General features: G+C 33.0%; 1 protein-coding gene across 4 annotated transcripts in view; it reads left to right on the top strand.

The window, feature by feature from the left end:
• The window catches only part of PPFIA2 (PPFI scaffold protein A2), a 463,684-nt gene that overhangs the window by 355,461 nt on the left and 91,494 nt on the right, over window positions 1–16,729 (top strand). For all 4 annotated transcript variants that reach the window (XM_087868891.1, XM_087868889.1, XM_087868890.1 and 1 more), the window contains 6 exons: window positions 2,567–2,713; window positions 3,713–3,847; window positions 9,308–9,391; window positions 9,641–9,772; window positions 11,315–11,377; window positions 15,455–15,546. In XM_087868891.1, coding sequence (XP_087725017.1) covers window positions 2,567–2,713; window positions 3,713–3,847; window positions 9,308–9,391; window positions 9,641–9,772; window positions 11,315–11,377; window positions 15,455–15,546 — 653 coding nt within the window. The remainder of the gene's footprint in view (window positions 1–2,566; window positions 2,714–3,712; window positions 3,848–9,307; window positions 9,392–9,640; window positions 9,773–11,314; window positions 11,378–15,454; window positions 15,547–16,729) is intronic.

Genomic DNA, 16,729 nt, shown 5'->3' on the forward strand with positions numbered 1-16,729 from the left:
AGTTATATTCCATTGTATATATACCACATCTTCTTTATCAATTCATCTGTTGATGGACATCTTGGCTCTTTTCATAGTTTGGCTATTTTGGACATTGGTGCTATAAACATTGGGATGCAGGTGCCCCTTCGGATCACTACACTTGTATCTTTGGGGTAAATACCTAGTAGTATAATTGCTGGGTCGTAGGGTAGCTTTATTTTTAGCTTCTTGAGGAAACTTCAGGCTGTTTTCCAGAGTGGCTGTGCCAGCTTGCATTCCCACCAACAGTGTAAGAGGGATCCCCTTTCTCCACATCCTCGCCAACATTCGTTGTTTGCTGACTTGTTAATTTTAGCCATTCTGATGGGTGTAAGGTGGTATCTCACTGTGGTTTTGATTTGTATTTCCCTGATGTCAAGTGATGTTGAGCATTTTTTCATGTGTCTGTTGGCCATTTGTATGTTTTCTTTGGAGAAATGTCTGTTCATGTCTTCTGCCCATTTCTTGATTGGATTATTTGTTCTTTGGGTATTGAGTTTGATAAGTTCTTTTTAGATCTTGGATAGCTAGCCCTTTATCTGATATGTCATTTGCGAATTTCTTCTCCCTTTCTGTAGGGTGCCTTTTAAGTTTGTTGACTGTTTCCTTTGCTGTGCAGAAGCTTTTGATCTTTATGAAGTCCCAGTAGTTCATTTTCGCTTTTGTTTCCTTTGCCTTTGGAGACATGTCTAGCAAGAAGTTGCTGCAGCTGAAGTCAAAGAGGTTGCTACCTGTGCTCTATGATTTCGATGGATTCACTGTCTCAGAGTGAGGTCTTTCATCCATTTTGGGTTTATCTCTGTGTATGGCATAAGAAAATGGTCCAGTTTCATTCTTCCACATTCTTTCATGTATGTGGCTGTCCAATTTTCCCAATACCATTTGTTGAAGAGACTGTCTTTTTTCCATTGGATATTCTTTCTTGCCTTACTGAAGATTAGTTGACTATAGAGTTGAGGGTCCATTTCTGGGCTCTCTGTTCTGTTCCATTGTTTTATGTGTCTGTTTTTGTGCTAGTACCAAATTGTCTTGGTGATTACAGCTTTGTAATAGAGCTTGAAGTCTGGCATTGTGATGCCACCAGCTTTGGTTTTCTTTTTCAACATACCTCTGGCTATTCGGGGTCTTTTCTGGTTCCACGCATTTTTAGGATTATTTGTTCCAGCTCTGGAAAAATGTTGATGGTATTTTGATAAGGATTACATTAAATGTATAGATTGCTCTAGGTAGCATAGATATTTTAACAGTATTTATTCTTCCAGTCCATGAGCATGGAATGTTTTCCCACTGTTTTGCATCTTCCTCAGTTTCTTTCATACGTGTTTTGTAGTTGTTGGAGTACGGATCCTTTACCTTTTTGGTTAGGTTTATTCCTAGGTATCCTATGGTTTTTGGTGCAGTTGTAAATGGGATCGATTCCTTAACTTCTCTTTCTTCTGTCTCATTGTTAGTGTATAGAAATGCCACTGATTTCTGTGCGTTGATTTTATATCCTGCCACATTGCTGAATTCCTGTATGAGTGCTAGCAATTTTGGGGTGGTGTCTTTTTGGTTTTCCACCTAAAGTATTATGTCATCTTGGAAGAGTGAGAGTTTGACTTCTTCTTTGCCAGTTGGAATACTTTTTATTTCTTTTTGTTGTCTGATCGCTGAGGCTCAGACTTCTAGTACCATGTTGAACAAAAGTGGTGAGAGTGGGCATCCCTGTCGTGTCCCTCACCTTTGGGGGAAAGCTCTCAGTTTTTTCATGAGGCTCACTTCTGCAGCTGACTTTTCTTAATATCTTTTTTAAAAAGTAGGTTATCCACCTACTAATAAATTTTCATGTAAGCTATTAGGAAGATAAAATTATCTCCATATTATATATGAATTAGATGGTTTAAAAATTATTGTTTAGAAAATCATTACTGCCAAGGTTTACTCCATTTGCACTGATAGTTGATTTTTCCCTAGAGTTTTGTGTTCATTGAGTTCTTTAAATTGTTTTTTTAATTAGAATACATATGACAAGGAAAACAGTTAAGTTCCAAAGTCAGTTGGTTGATTCATTTGTGAATATGATTCAAATTTACTTTTTTTTTTGCTTCTTTTTTTAACCATTGAGTTACTCTTATATCTGAAGATGAGAATACTGATGATATTGGTTATCTTTATCTGAAGATTGCTTTGCAGTTTGGAACAGTAGCCATCGTTTCACCTTTATGGTTTGTAACTCTACCCATAATTGTACTTATCTCTACTGTATAATGAGCTAATTTATCTGTCACTTCTTTTCTAAGAATGTCAGTTCTACAATAGGCAGTTTCATGTACTCCACTGCATTCTCAGAGAAGGAAACTTTTCATTAACCCAGGATGTAAGAATTCTGACAGATAAATTGGGGAAATTCACATGAAATCTTACATACCTTCCTTGAAAAGAAAGGAATGAATATTACTTAAAGGAAACAATAGCTTTTAAATCTTACTATTGTGTTTAAATAACAGGACAATACATTAAACTATCTGAAAATCTGATTTTAGTTAATTTCTTATTTTAACTGTAGGCCATGGCACAGAAAGAAGATATGGAAGAAAGAATCACAACCCTTGAGAAGCGTTACCTCAGTGCTCAGAGAGAATCTACCTCCATACATGACATGAATGATAAACTAGAAAATGAGTTAGCAAATAAAGAGGCCATCCTACGGCAGGTTGAGTATCTCTGTCTTAGTTTTGTTCTGGTCCATGTGTATTCTAATCATTGTCACAAAACATGGAGTAGATGAAATACAGTATTTCTTGGCAATCAACCATTCTCTAAAATTTAGAATAGAACTGACTAGACAGATGTGATTTTCAGCATGTAATTTATAAATTTGTCTTAATAATAAAAATAATGATTAATATTTACTTTAGATCTAGACATGAACCAGAAACTGCTAAAGAGTTAACATGTATTACCTCATTTAAACCTAACCATCACCTGTGAAGTAAGCACAATTATACTGAGGTACTAAGGTTCAGAAACATGAAAACTTTTCCAAGGTCACACATCTGGTAATTGCCAGAGTTATTAACAGAGGCCTAAGTCTCTTTGACTCTAGAGCAGGAGTGGACAAACTATGGACGATGTGCTAAAACTACAGCTCAGGTCTATAAATAGAGTTTTGTTGAAACAGCCATACCCATTTATTTAATAATTGTCTATGACTGTTTTTGTGCTCCAGTAGTAAAATTGAATAGTTGGAACAGAGATTAAATGATACACTAAGCCTGAAATATTTATTTTCTGGTCTTTCAGAGGAAAAAGTTTTGTCAAACCTGTCTCTAGAAACTGAACCCTTAACCATTGTGCTACATTCCCTCTCTCACTCCAGTTAATACTATAATTTTCAATATTATGCTATCACGGTACATCTGAGGTCTTAGTATTGAGTTATAATCCATTTGTCCAGGTTTATAACTTTTATCTTTTTGCTGCCATTGGTAAGAGCTTTTTTAAATTTTTTAATGTGCTGAATTTTATTGAAGAATGTGATTAAGTAATATATGAAAATATGAATACAGTCATCTCTTTACACAGTAGGTGTGATAGTAGTGGCTGATTTTAAGTCTAGAATAATGGCTGAAACCCAAAGCCCCTAGTGGCTGCTGTTTGTTATCCTCACAGTGACTCTGTAAGTGTCTCTTTTTTCCATCCCCTATTTCAGATGGAAGAGAAGAACAGACAGTTGCAAGAGCGTCTTGAGCTGGCTGAGCAAAAGTTGCAGCAGACTATGAGAAAAGCTGAGACTCTACCTGAAGTAGAGGCTGAACTGGCTCAGAGAATTGCAGCCCTGACAAAGGTACTGGAATAAGACAATTAGTTAACCTAGATATACTTATAGAAATGACTAGTAAGCCAAATGGAATCTATAGATTTTCTTTAGGTTTTATGAAATGTAATCTTTTTTTAAATTTATTTTAATTTAATTTTTTAAATTTATTTAATCTTTACTATATTGGTTTGTTGGTTAGATGAATTTTTCATATTATATATCTTATTTACACTGCCATGAATGATTTACATATGAATGTGACTATTTAAACAGTAGCAAATATGAAATTTCACATCCTTATAATTTTTCCATGATATTTGCACATTAGAATAATCACCAAATATAAACAAATAATGACGATATTTAGTATGTATATAGGTAAGCCGTAATAATTCAATAGGCTTAAGACAAATTGGTATTAAAAATGTTGGAAATATCATAAGTAGCTGATTGCGTTCTGACTATAGTATGAAAAGATTTGTTAGAAATTGGAAGTTAGATTTGTGGAAGGCTAAATTCTAAAGTCATTAGTCAGAAGGTGATTTTAATAGTTACAATTTCTCCTGAACCAATTAAGTTCAATAATAATCTGAGGGATGTTCAGAATTATCTGCCATGTTATGGCTGTTAGAGTCTGTAATTGTCTGCATATTTTAGAATTTTGCAACCATGATAATATTAAAATACTGTTCTAACCTTTTGCAGTCAAATGGAAATGGACATTGCTTCAAAGGGTATATCTATGTCACTACAATGAAAGTTTAGATTTGCTCACTAAAAGCATGTTTTACTTTTAATATCAGTTAAAAAATTACACACATTTTAAGATTATTTATTTATTTATTTATTTATTTGAGAGAGAGAGGAGCACCGGTGAGGGGCAGAAGGAGAAGAGAGAATCCTTAAGCAGGCTCCATGTTCAGCTTAGTGCAGAGCCTGACACGGGGCTCAATCTCATGACCTGAGCCAAAACCAAGAGCTAGATGCTTAACCGACTGAGCCATCCAGGCGCCCCCCCTGAAATGTATACACATTTTAGATATTCATGCAGTCTTTGCTGTGTGCTTAGTTTTCCATGCCACTATAATAAATGCGTAAGATAGATATGTGAACTGCAAGTTACAAATTCTGGCATTAGGGATTATCCAAAACAATTAATGCAGCAATATAAAAGCAGGAACACACATTTACTTTCCTGTAAAAGTAAATGGTTAAAGAAGAACAGCAGACGGATGCCTCTGGTTAAAATAGAGTAATTAATCAGGTAGTGAAAAGGCAAACATGTGCAAAGTAGAGCAGGGTTTAGAAAGTATTGGAATAGTTGGTTAGTATTGGAATAACTAACTGAATAAAACATTAGTGTGATTAGGGTACTGTTACAATCTGGATCTTCTCTAGTCATAGACATACCATAAACCCTTCTGGCAATTTGAGAAATGTGTGATTTCTAAGATGAAGATAAATTTATCATTTAATTTAAGAAATAGTCTCTAAATTATATAAAAATGTGCAAATATAGTAGTAGTAGTCTATTTTTTTTTGAAAGCACATTTTAAATTACTGAAGTATGGATACACACACACACACACACTTAGGCTTTTCATTTGAGGAACATGAACTTCTATAAATGGTGAGTGACTAATAATAAAAATAGCTTTTGTAAAATTTTAGTGTAAAAAATCATCAGTATTATCCAGAGTAAAATACAAGAAAAATCTGGAATCTCTCTCAAGTAACACAATTTAAAATTCACCAAATAATTGCTCCAAATTAACCTCTGATGGGCTGAGGATGAAACATACTTTAAAACATAACACTTGACCTATGAGACTTTAAATTAAACATTCCTAAGAATCCTTAATTTAAAATATTAAAAAAAAAAACTTGAAATATGTGCCTTATCTTTTTGCCCTTCATTTTTCTCTGGGTATTTATTTATGGCACATATATTTATTCATATGCCCAAAATAATTTCCTCCATTTACTTCTACCTAAAAATATGTTGCTAAAATTTCAGTTCATCTGAATACTTTTGATTTTCTCCTTTTTCAGTAGAGTTTATCCTTCTTAGGAAGTATTAAAAATACTAGGATTCACTCTACTTCTGTTTTTTACCACTTTCTCTTCAGGCTGACTCTATATCAACACCATTATTTCAACTACAGAGTTTCTAGATTATTGACATATTTAATACACACTTATCAGTGATGAGGTTGTATCCTCAAAACACTCCCTCTGCTTGTAACATTTTTATAACATTTGAAGGTACTCTTTCATTTGTTTTCCCAAGTTTTATAGCTGTAATGATCTTGCAATTTTTCTTCTCTTCAGTTCACAGACCTTTAGGGACTGTCTCTAGAACCTGCTTTACTTATTTATTTTTTCATTGTTAGTTCATATTCAATGTATCACTATTATTGATCATAATTTTTTTCTGCTTCTTAATATTTTTGACACTAAAGTAAAAAGATTTCTGCTTAGCTTAAATCTAAGCTTCCTTCTCTTGTATTATGAATGATATTCTAAATAATGTTTCAGACATGTTATTTGGCCTATATATTTTTTCCTGCTTTTATTATCTGCTACCTATTCTATTTTCTTCTCCTTGGTCCTCCTCTCTTTAACTTTTATTACTTCTCCATTTCTAAATACACTCATGCTTTTCTCAAAGCCATTTCTATGTGTAATTTCCTCTAGAACTTTAGCTCATTTGAAATTTCCTGTATCACATTAAAGAGTGAAATCAAGATAAGCTCTATAGCCCATCAGGGAGTACAAAAAATAGCAGATCTTGTGTTTACATGAATTACTTAAAATGCAGTCTTCACAAAGCTAAGATAAACATAAATCAGTAGTAGTTGAAAATTGATACCAGTTTTTGTGTAGAAATGATGTCTGAATTTATTCTTTGTTGATAAGATTATCTTTTGTGTATGTATGTGTTTGTGTGTATGTGTAAATAGGTAAAACTCATTTAAGGCTCAGAAAGTCAGAGTATTGATTAATGGCTGTGGATAAAAGTTATAATTTGGCTTTGGCAAGTATACACAAAATTAACCAATAGAGACTTTGGGCTCCCAGTTTTTTGATTTATGATGTTTACTTCTTTGATTAAAATGCATATTCCCTCAGCAAGGACATAATTCACCTTGAATTCCATAAGGTATTTCATTCATTTTTAGTACCAATAAAAATATCAACAGTAACAAAGTAATTTAAACGTGACAGAATTCTTGTTCAATCTCTGAAGTGAATTTTCACAATGTTTGGTATGATTTCAATAGTTAAGATGGAAACTTTTGAAGAGACAGTTTTGGTAATTGCAGTGTTCAAACCTTGACTACCTAGAATCAGTCACCTGATTAATTTTTATATCACCAATTGCCTGTTAAAATGTACTTTTGAAAGATTACAGATACCTTAATGAATTTAGATTATTTAATTTCAACATTTTGTCCCATTTACTGTATTCTTATTTGAATTCTAGGTTTTAAGTGATATTAGAAAACCATTTTGTGGCATTTGGGAACATGGTAGCTTTCTGTGTTTCTTTTGCTGGGAAATTTGGGGAGAGAAATTGATGATTTGTTATTTCTTCATTATTTTCCTTTTTATGAAATAAGAATATGAAAAGGAAAATCTTACAGAATATAAATGTTGAGTTGTAATTTGTATAAGTACACCAGTTAAATGTTTAATGTTTATTTTATAGATTAGTTGGAATTTGTTGCATAAAATAGTATATGCATATGAGCCAATACATGAATAGGCTACTATTTCTTTTCAGGTACTGCATGACATATTTATATATAGTCCTATATTTGCATAAAGTACGTTTCACTGTTTTAGAATAAACTTATAAAATAGAAGAGAATTTGCTCTGGAGTTCAGTCTTCTAGATCTGACATAGGATAATTTTGATGTTATAATTACTTAACTTGTAATTATGATTAGAATGTTGATATAACTTTACATGTAATCTGTGCATAACATACTAATACAGTTCAGCTATCAGCAGTGTCACATGTGTTAACATTCTGTGTCTGTGGTAACCTGACAATCACCTCCAAGACATGTAACTAACCCTGGCACGGGGCAAATGTTAGCTCACACAAGCACCGTGCTGTCTGTTCACTTTAGGGCACTATTTTGTTTCCATAGCAACAGATCAACCCAGAAACAGTTTGGGAGTGGATCTTAGGATCATTCAGGAGGGTTCGTGAATAAATTCTCTTGTCCTCACAGTATATTGTCATCTTGGTAATTTGAGGACTTTTCATCACTTCCATTTAAAATTACAAATTAAGACTATATCTGAGAACAGGTGCTAAGGTTCTAGACCTAGAGTCATACTGTGTGTTCAGAGACCAGAAGTCATTTTGTAAGCTTGTCACTGTTGCTGAGGAGACTCAATCCTGTTTGAATTGGAGAATACCCATAATAGTGAATTCCCTGGCTTAACTTTTTCTTGATTTCTAGTGTTAGATTTGTAATAAATTTTGTTCCAAATTTATTTCATCTGGGTCATTGCCTTAGCATACACCTCAACATTGAGATACATTGTTTCCATTATTCTTACATAATATGATAAACCAAAATACAAAACTTTAACAGTCTATCAGAGACATATTCTAGTGTTTGGTTTCCCATAATTCCAATTATGACATGACTCTTCCAGAGTTGCTTTAGTTCATTCTGTAGTAGTCTTTCATTGCCAGCCATCACTAACCTTCCATACCTTAGGTTGGTAGCTTTTTATTTGGGCATATCATTGTTTTTCGTTTATAACCATTGACTGCATCGTGTTCACTGGATATCAGTGTAGTTCTTTCCATATAAAATTCTGTCTATTAAAGTATTAAATTTGCTGTCACATTTTTCTTTTAAGCATTCTGTGCTATGTTCTGTTCAGTGTCAGTGTCTTTAGTTCTGATTTTTCAATTTTGTCCCTTTCCTTTTCCTTGACTTGTTAGTCTGATCCAACCTCTTCTACCTCATCTGATGATTATCAATATGTTATGGAAGCTAAGCTACAAGAAATGATCTCCATACGTAGGAAGGTAGTCCTACTGGACTTTACTTTCTATTGCTAACTAGAATCCATCTAAGTTTTTCTTTTCGTTTATAAAAATTATGTTACTTTTATTTATTGATAATCAACCATCTGTGCAGCTCAGTGCTTCAGGAGCTTAAGATCGGACAATGGCAGGTTTGTGTGCAAACCATGCACAGTCTGCATGTTACATTTGGCTGATTTCATTGCTCATAAGTAAGTCCAATGTTTTGCTGATGCTTGGATGTAACAGGCCTTTGTAGCTGACACATTTCAAGCAATGCTGTTCAGCTGCCTGTTTAAAGAAAGTTTATTTTGTGAAAATGACATTTGCGGTTGGTAGTAGCTTGCTTTACATTTTATTTCAGTTTATTTAGAGGAAGAGTGTTAATCAAATCTTACATGTCAGGTACATTTTTCCTATTTCTCAACAGGCTGAAGAGAGACATGGAAACATTGAAGAACGCATGAGACATCTAGAAGGTCAACTTGAAGAGAAAAATCAAGAACTTCAAAGAGTATGTATATTAAAAACCACTCCCCTCAGTCATCAGTTTCTGGGCATGTAAGAAATGAATGTCTTTCTTGATTAAGGGTTATATTGAAAATCTTATGAATATGCTGTCTGCATTTAAAAGGAAAAAAAAGTTTCTGACAATTTAATCACACCAGACATAAAATGAAATCAATTTTAAAGCTAGAAAAATATAAAATACTTTTGTAAATGACTTTTACATCAAGTTTATTTATTTTTTCTTGAATGTAAGGCTAGGCAAAGAGAGAAAATGAATGAGGAGCACAACAAAAGATTATCTGATACTGTGGACAGACTTCTGACTGAATCCAATGAACGCTTACAGCTACATTTAAAGGAAAGAATGGCTGCTCTAGAAGAGAAGGTAAAATGACAGAAGAGTAGAATCGCATGAATATTTGGCCATGTTCTCACGATCGTGGCGGTTTTATACCCTGCTGTGTTTATTGCACGTCAGACGATCCATGTATTTTCCTTAAGTATATATCGTTTATTCTTAGAAGTGAACAAGTAGTTTCTGTAAAAATGTGTAAGGTAAAATTTTAAATGAATAAAAAATGCTGCATGGTATATAAATCTTGCTTATTAGCACGATCATATAGATAAATGCATTAAAATATGTTTTGTGATGAAAATATTTTAGTTATCCTTCACCTGGTATACAAAAAAGAATAAGACAAAAATCAATATTTTGAGGTATGTGGTAAGTCTCCTTGCATTGAACTATTCAAATGTTTCAAGTAACTAAATCTACTACTCTAAAAGCCAAAATGTGAGTGAATGTATATTTCCTGTAGAGCTAGTGTTAATCCCAGTACAGACTTTAGGAATGCAATAATTTCGGCTGCATTGTTTAAAAAAAAAAAAAAAAGTACTTCTTTACATATCATTCACAATTATATATGTCTCCTTGATAATTGGCAGCTACCAGACCAGCACAAGTTATGTGAGCTGGTTGCCAATTCCAGAGTATAAACAAAGGTAGGGGCTAAAACCCAGGTTGGACAAATCATTTTGGAAATTTAGATTGAATGCCAGTCATTACTGAAGCTAGACATTTTCCCCTGATCCATACAAAATAGGAAAAATGTTTGCATGAAATTGTTAATTTACGCATTACAGAGTGGTAAGGCACGCCTTCTTCCCATTCATTCCAAATGCATGGCCACTTTGCCAATTGCTACACACTTAGTTTAATTTTAGTAAAATTAAATTGGAAAAGAATACATTGTTTTAAATCATGCTTTGTAGTAAATATAAAAAAGAATAAAGCTTTTGCAACAGTAATATGTTCATGACAAAATTTGAAAAAAATACCTGTGTTGCAACTTATTTTCACATGTCATGAGATATAACAGTTCTGTAAATAGTTAAAAGTTCATTTTTATTTCTCTAATAATTTAACCATTATTAGAAATTAGTTATTCTGTATTTGAAATAGAAGTCTGGAAATTAAACTTTCCAAAAATATAATCTGATAATTTATTTTTTTTCTTCAGGTAATAAAAAATGAGTTTATCTGAATTCTTATCTATAGCACCTTTGGCTAATGTTTCACTATTACTCACTTTTTCTCATTTTAAGAGTAACCTAATTACTTCAAATTTCAAAAGACTGAGAAGAGGAAAACGTAAATAGCTTAAAAGATAATATTTATTCCGTTCGTCAATCCAAGTGTTACAAAATAACATTTCCCATTTAAATTATGTATTTTTCTAAATGTTAAGGTATCATGTTTAAAGATTCTATTTAAATTTGGTTTCCATGGAAACCAAGAATTAGATGCACCAAGGAAGGAATCAAAGAGGAGGAATCAAAAGAAGATTCTTGAGCGATAAAAAATTAATCTACAGATTTAATTATTTTCTGTTTAATTAATTAATTCTTTTTTTTTTCTTTTCTTTAGAATGTTTTAATTCAAGAATCAGAAACTTTCAGAAAGAATCTGGAAGAATCTTTACATGATAAGGTATAATGGAAACTTACATTTTATCCATTTTTCTATTTTACACTGATGAATGTTTTGTAAAATAAATTTGATAAGAAATAAGTTTAGGATGTTATCTTTTAAAAAAATTTTAACTTTTATATTATACATACAGAAAAGCGTGCTTATATAGAAAGAGCTTGATGAATTTTTACAAATTGAACACATTAAAAATCAACACTATGGTAGCCACTCTTGTTAACGTATAATTACTACTTTTATCCTAAATGATAATCACTATCGTGACACATAACAGAAAAAAAAAATGCTTTTGACTTTTTGTGCTTTATACAAATGGAATAAAAATGTAGGTACTAATTTGTGTTTAGTTTGAGGTATCATTTTGGCAAAAATGTATTAAATATCTATTATGTATGAATTATGGTATGTATTTGCAAACATGATCTTAATTCCAAAGTAGCTGAAAAATGTAATGGAGGAGAGAGAACACACCTTTGACAAAACAGTGAGTTGCAGAGTAGCAGATGCCAAATGTCAAATGAGTGAAATAGATGGTAAGAGCTACAGGTGGGAGAGATCACCATACATTGCTGGTATAAATAAGGCTTCAGGAAGGTGTGAGTTGACAAACTTTAAGAAATGATAGGACTATGTTGCAAGCTTTTCAAATACAGTGCATGTGGCATGATTTGCAGGTGCTTTGTGTGGGCAGGGGGTGAGTAGGGAGTTTGATATCTTAAATAATGATGGGCATAACAATTTGGCTAGAATCAGTTATTCCTATTTTAGGATGTATGATAGAAGAGGCAGATAAGGACTAAATTATGAAATGTTAAAAGCTGTAACTGCTAATATGTCTTTTCCTCCATTATTAGCCTGTAAATTACTGTTAGCAATTTTGTCTGATTTCATTTTGTTTAGCATAGACATATAATATAATATAAAATCATTAATTTAAGACGTGACCTATAAATATGTGTTGAACAAAAGAGAAGGGAGAGAGGGAGGGAGTAAAGAAGGGTAGGGAGGGAGAGACAGAGGGAAGATCTGGCAGTAGTATGGCATAAGGAAAATATTGGAAAAAATGAGAGAATAAAGATTTTTTAAAAGCAGTTGTATATTTAGCCACACTGAATGCTACATATTATGATGTTAATTTAAACCTATTTGGTCCCACAGTCAGAGTATATATGATCTCCTGCAAGATAGATCTGCTATAGCAATACAATATGGTACCTAGAAGATAGCATCTAATTCTTTCTGAAGTTGTTAAGAAAGTCTACAACTGGGGAGATTCCATTTCATCAGGCTCTTGAAGGCATATGAGATATCAAATAGAGAAGGGTAGAGCAGAGGACAGAGCTTATGTGATAGCACAGAGAAAACAAAGATGGTTGATTTGCTGAATCACCAGAAGTTTGCTGTGACTGGTATGTGTTTAAAGGTCTAGATTGTGACCAGATTGTGGATTTTGGACTTGATCCTGTTATGCAATGTTATGTTATCCAAAGCTCTGTGTGCTCCTGGCAAGATCCCCAGAACCCACTCCCCCACCACCTACCCAAGCCTTATAACTTCAGCAATCTGCCTGAGCAACCAGCAGTACTAAACATTGCATGTTTTGCACCCTTGTTCATGCTTGTAACTAGAGGAAGCAAATCCCAGGTCATACCTAATTTCTGAATATCATCCCATACAGCTGAACATATTTCCTTATCTAACTACATCTACTATAACTTCTCAAATTTCCACTCAATAATCTATAACTGGCTGTCCATCATTAGCAAAATCTCCTCTATATTCAACCTCTTCTTATTGTTTTTCTTCATCATGTTGATTTCTAAAATTTAAAATTCCTAGGACATTTTGAGTTTCTTCTCCATGTTCAGTCCCTGAGTTCAGTCTCATCTGATCTCATGGATTTAAATGCCATCTATAAACTGAGCATCTCAAATTTAGATCACCTGCTGGGTCCTCTCTACTGAGAAAGTTCACATATTCAAGAGACAATTCAGTATCTTTATTTGGACACTTTGACACCTCAAACATCACAAGTCAATCCCTCCACCCCAAACACCAACCTAAATCACTACAGCAGTCATCTCATAAATCACAACTCTTTCTCTTACTCAGGTTAACCTTGGAGTCATTCTTGACCCCTTTCTTTATCTCCCACCCCACATTCAGTCCAATAACAAATTCTGTTAGTTCTGTCTTCAGTATATAACTGAAATCCAGACATTCTCTCAAACACCATTATTGTCCAAGCCACAATTCTCTTGTCTATGTTTTTGGAAGAACAGTAATAATTTTATTTCTTCCCTCCCTCCCAATTTTAATCAACGGTCCATTTCACTGCTCTTAGAATGATCATGTCACTTTTCTGCTGAAAAATCCTCTAGTCATTTGCTTTCTCACTCAGAGTAAAAACTAAAGACTTCAAAATGGTTGACACAAAATGGTTGACAAAGCTTTCAAGACTACCATTCCCAAGCCCTGCAACCACACTTTTCTAAATCTGTTCCCTATCTGTGTTTCTCTTTAACCTGTCCAATCCAGCCACAATGACCTCCTTGCCCACTCCTTCAACAAATATACTCCCCTCCCACTAAGAGGCATTTGCACCTGCTATGCCTTTTCCTAATACATTCCCATTTTTTTTTAACTCCCTTCCTTCCTTTAGGTCTTTCCTCAAAAAACATTTTATTGGGGAGCCCTTCCATGACCCTCTTACTTTCTTTTTCCTGCCAACATCCTGTAGACTCTGTTTATTGTCTTTTTTTACTAGATTATAAATTATATGAGGGCAGGGAATTTTTTATATTGCTTCTTTATCAGAGTGACTAGCACAACAGAAGTGCTCTATGCATATTTGTGGAAATAACAAACAAAGGAATTAATAAATGCAATAAGAAACCATTGAATATTTTAGGCAAATAATTTATTTGACCATATGTATTTTTTAAAATGATAGCAATAAGGACGCCTGGGTGGCTCAGTCAGTTAAGCATCTGACTCTTGGTTTTAGCTTGGGTTATGATCTCAGGGTCCTGAGATCGGGCCCCATATCGGACTCCGCACTCAGCTCACGATTGAGATTCTCCCTCCCTCTCCCTCTGCCCTTCCTGCTTATGCTCTCTCTAAGATAAATATATACTTTTTAAATTAAAAAAGTAAAATGATACAACCAGCAGAGGAGTGTATAGGAAAGAGATTGAAGGCAGCATGGCCTCTGTGGAAGCTGGCGAAAATAATGCAGGAGAAAAGTAAAAAACGTGTAAAGTAGAATGATGGTAGTACGAATAAAAAGGGCAGGTGAAAGAAATATTGGGAAAGCCATATTGACAAAATGTATAGTGAGAAATGAAGAATGAGTCAAGTAAAATATCAAGCATTGGCTGCTGGGACAGAGAAAAAAAAGCAATAGAAAATCCAGAAGGATACATTGAGACTTTTATAACAATATAAAAGTTATAATCATGAAAACAAAATTAAATGCTTACATCAGCATTTAGTTAAGGACTATAAGACAACCCTTACCTTAACAAATCTACAGACTGAAACTGTAATACCAGTCTGAGAAAATTTTCAGATGTACAAATAATTCTACCAATATCAAGCTGATAATTTTAATTTATATTAGGTAATGATTTTTTTCCTCATCTTTTTAATCCATTCTTCTTTCTCTTCATCCATGTGTACTACAATGCTTATAAAATAATCAAAGTCCTTCACTTACTGCATAAATAAGGCCTTCTCTTTATTTTTTTAATGGCTATGATTATGGCTCTGTGTTTTGAAGTGATGTATACATTGCTAGTCATGATCTTAGTATCCCCATATGTTTGCAGAAATGTAGGATTAATGAATGCCAAACAATATAGATAATTTTTTATTGATTTCTGCTATTCACATTTTCATTACAGGGGAAAAATTAAGCATATTTTACTGTCGTGTCTAATAATCATTAATAAAAATATATCCATCAGTTTTCCATTATTAGAAAGCCATTGAGCTTGGTAGCATGGTTTATCACAATTGAATGTTGGTATTGTTGGCATTTGCATATCTTCTGAGTAAACCTTCTTTGATTTTTAGGAAAGATTAGCGGAAGAAATTGAAAAGCTGAGATCTGAACTTGACCAGTTGAAAATGAGAACTGGCTCTTTAATTGAACCCACAATATCAAGGTAACATTAAATTAAAATCTTACCTATAGCTTACCAAAAATCAACAGGAATTTTTTATGATTCCATATGGCCTGAAATAAAATAAATAAGCACATCTTATTGCTCAGCAGTCATTGCCCTATGTTCACTCCTTACTGACTTACTGTTTGTATATTCAAAAATAATTCTCTAACTTGGTGACCTGTTCTGCAAATATGCAGTACAATGTAAATTATTACCTTTTGTATTCTGCATTTAATTACAGAACTATAAATACATAAAAAGAGTCGTAAATGAAGAAATGGAACTGTATATAAGGATTTTACATCTCATTCCAGGAAGACGAAATACCTCTTTTCTCTACATGCTGAAGTGTTTTCAGTGCTTAATGTTACTGAAGAAATATCATTGATTATGATCCCTGAGCACCTATCTGTTTTGTGAAATTAATTGCAAATACAGAGTGAAAGAGGAATTATACATGTTTTAAAAACAGTACATTTAGCCATACTCATCTACTTTGACTCAATACCTCATCTGGACAGAAAGAAGCAATGACATGATTATTTACTGTCTAGATAGATAGATCAACTTGATAATTTACATATACTTTTCTTTTGTGCTTAGGGCCTTTTAAAGTTAATAAGAAACCCTAAAAGTATTTACTCATTTGATCATTTATTAGACAACACAATCATAAGAGCTATTTGAAACTTTTGATCACCATGGACTTTTAAAAGTTCATTTTTCTTGGTCTTATGCTTATCCTAAGAATGTTCGCTCCACAGGGGCTGGAATTTTTGTTTTGGTTACTATAATCTCAGCACCTAAAACAAACAAACAAACAAGCAAACAAACAAACATTGTATATTATACTCACAATAGATGCCATTGAATGAATATCTAATAAAGCATTTTTCAGATAGAGGAAAAATCCAAGTTAAAAAAATTTGAAAGGTGCTTATATCCTCTTTAATGTAAGTATTAATGAAAGTAATAATGTAAATATTAATAAAAATAAAGGTGATTATATTCTCTTTAATATAAAGTATTAATAAAAATAAAGCTCAGTATTTTGAGTGTTTCTACCTTCAGTTTAATATAAGAAGCACAGTTCTGCAGATATAAAAACACCCAAAGAACATTTAAAAATGTAGGCCTTTAATTTAGAAAATCATGTTTATTTTTCTAAATACTTTGTTAT

Source organism: Ursus americanus, chromosome 17 (genome assembly GCF_024610735.1).
Source record: "Ursus americanus isolate L20-20 chromosome 17, mUrsAme1.1.p, whole genome shotgun sequence".
NCBI classification, from domain to species: Eukaryota; Metazoa; Chordata; class Mammalia; order Carnivora; family Ursidae; genus Ursus; species Ursus americanus.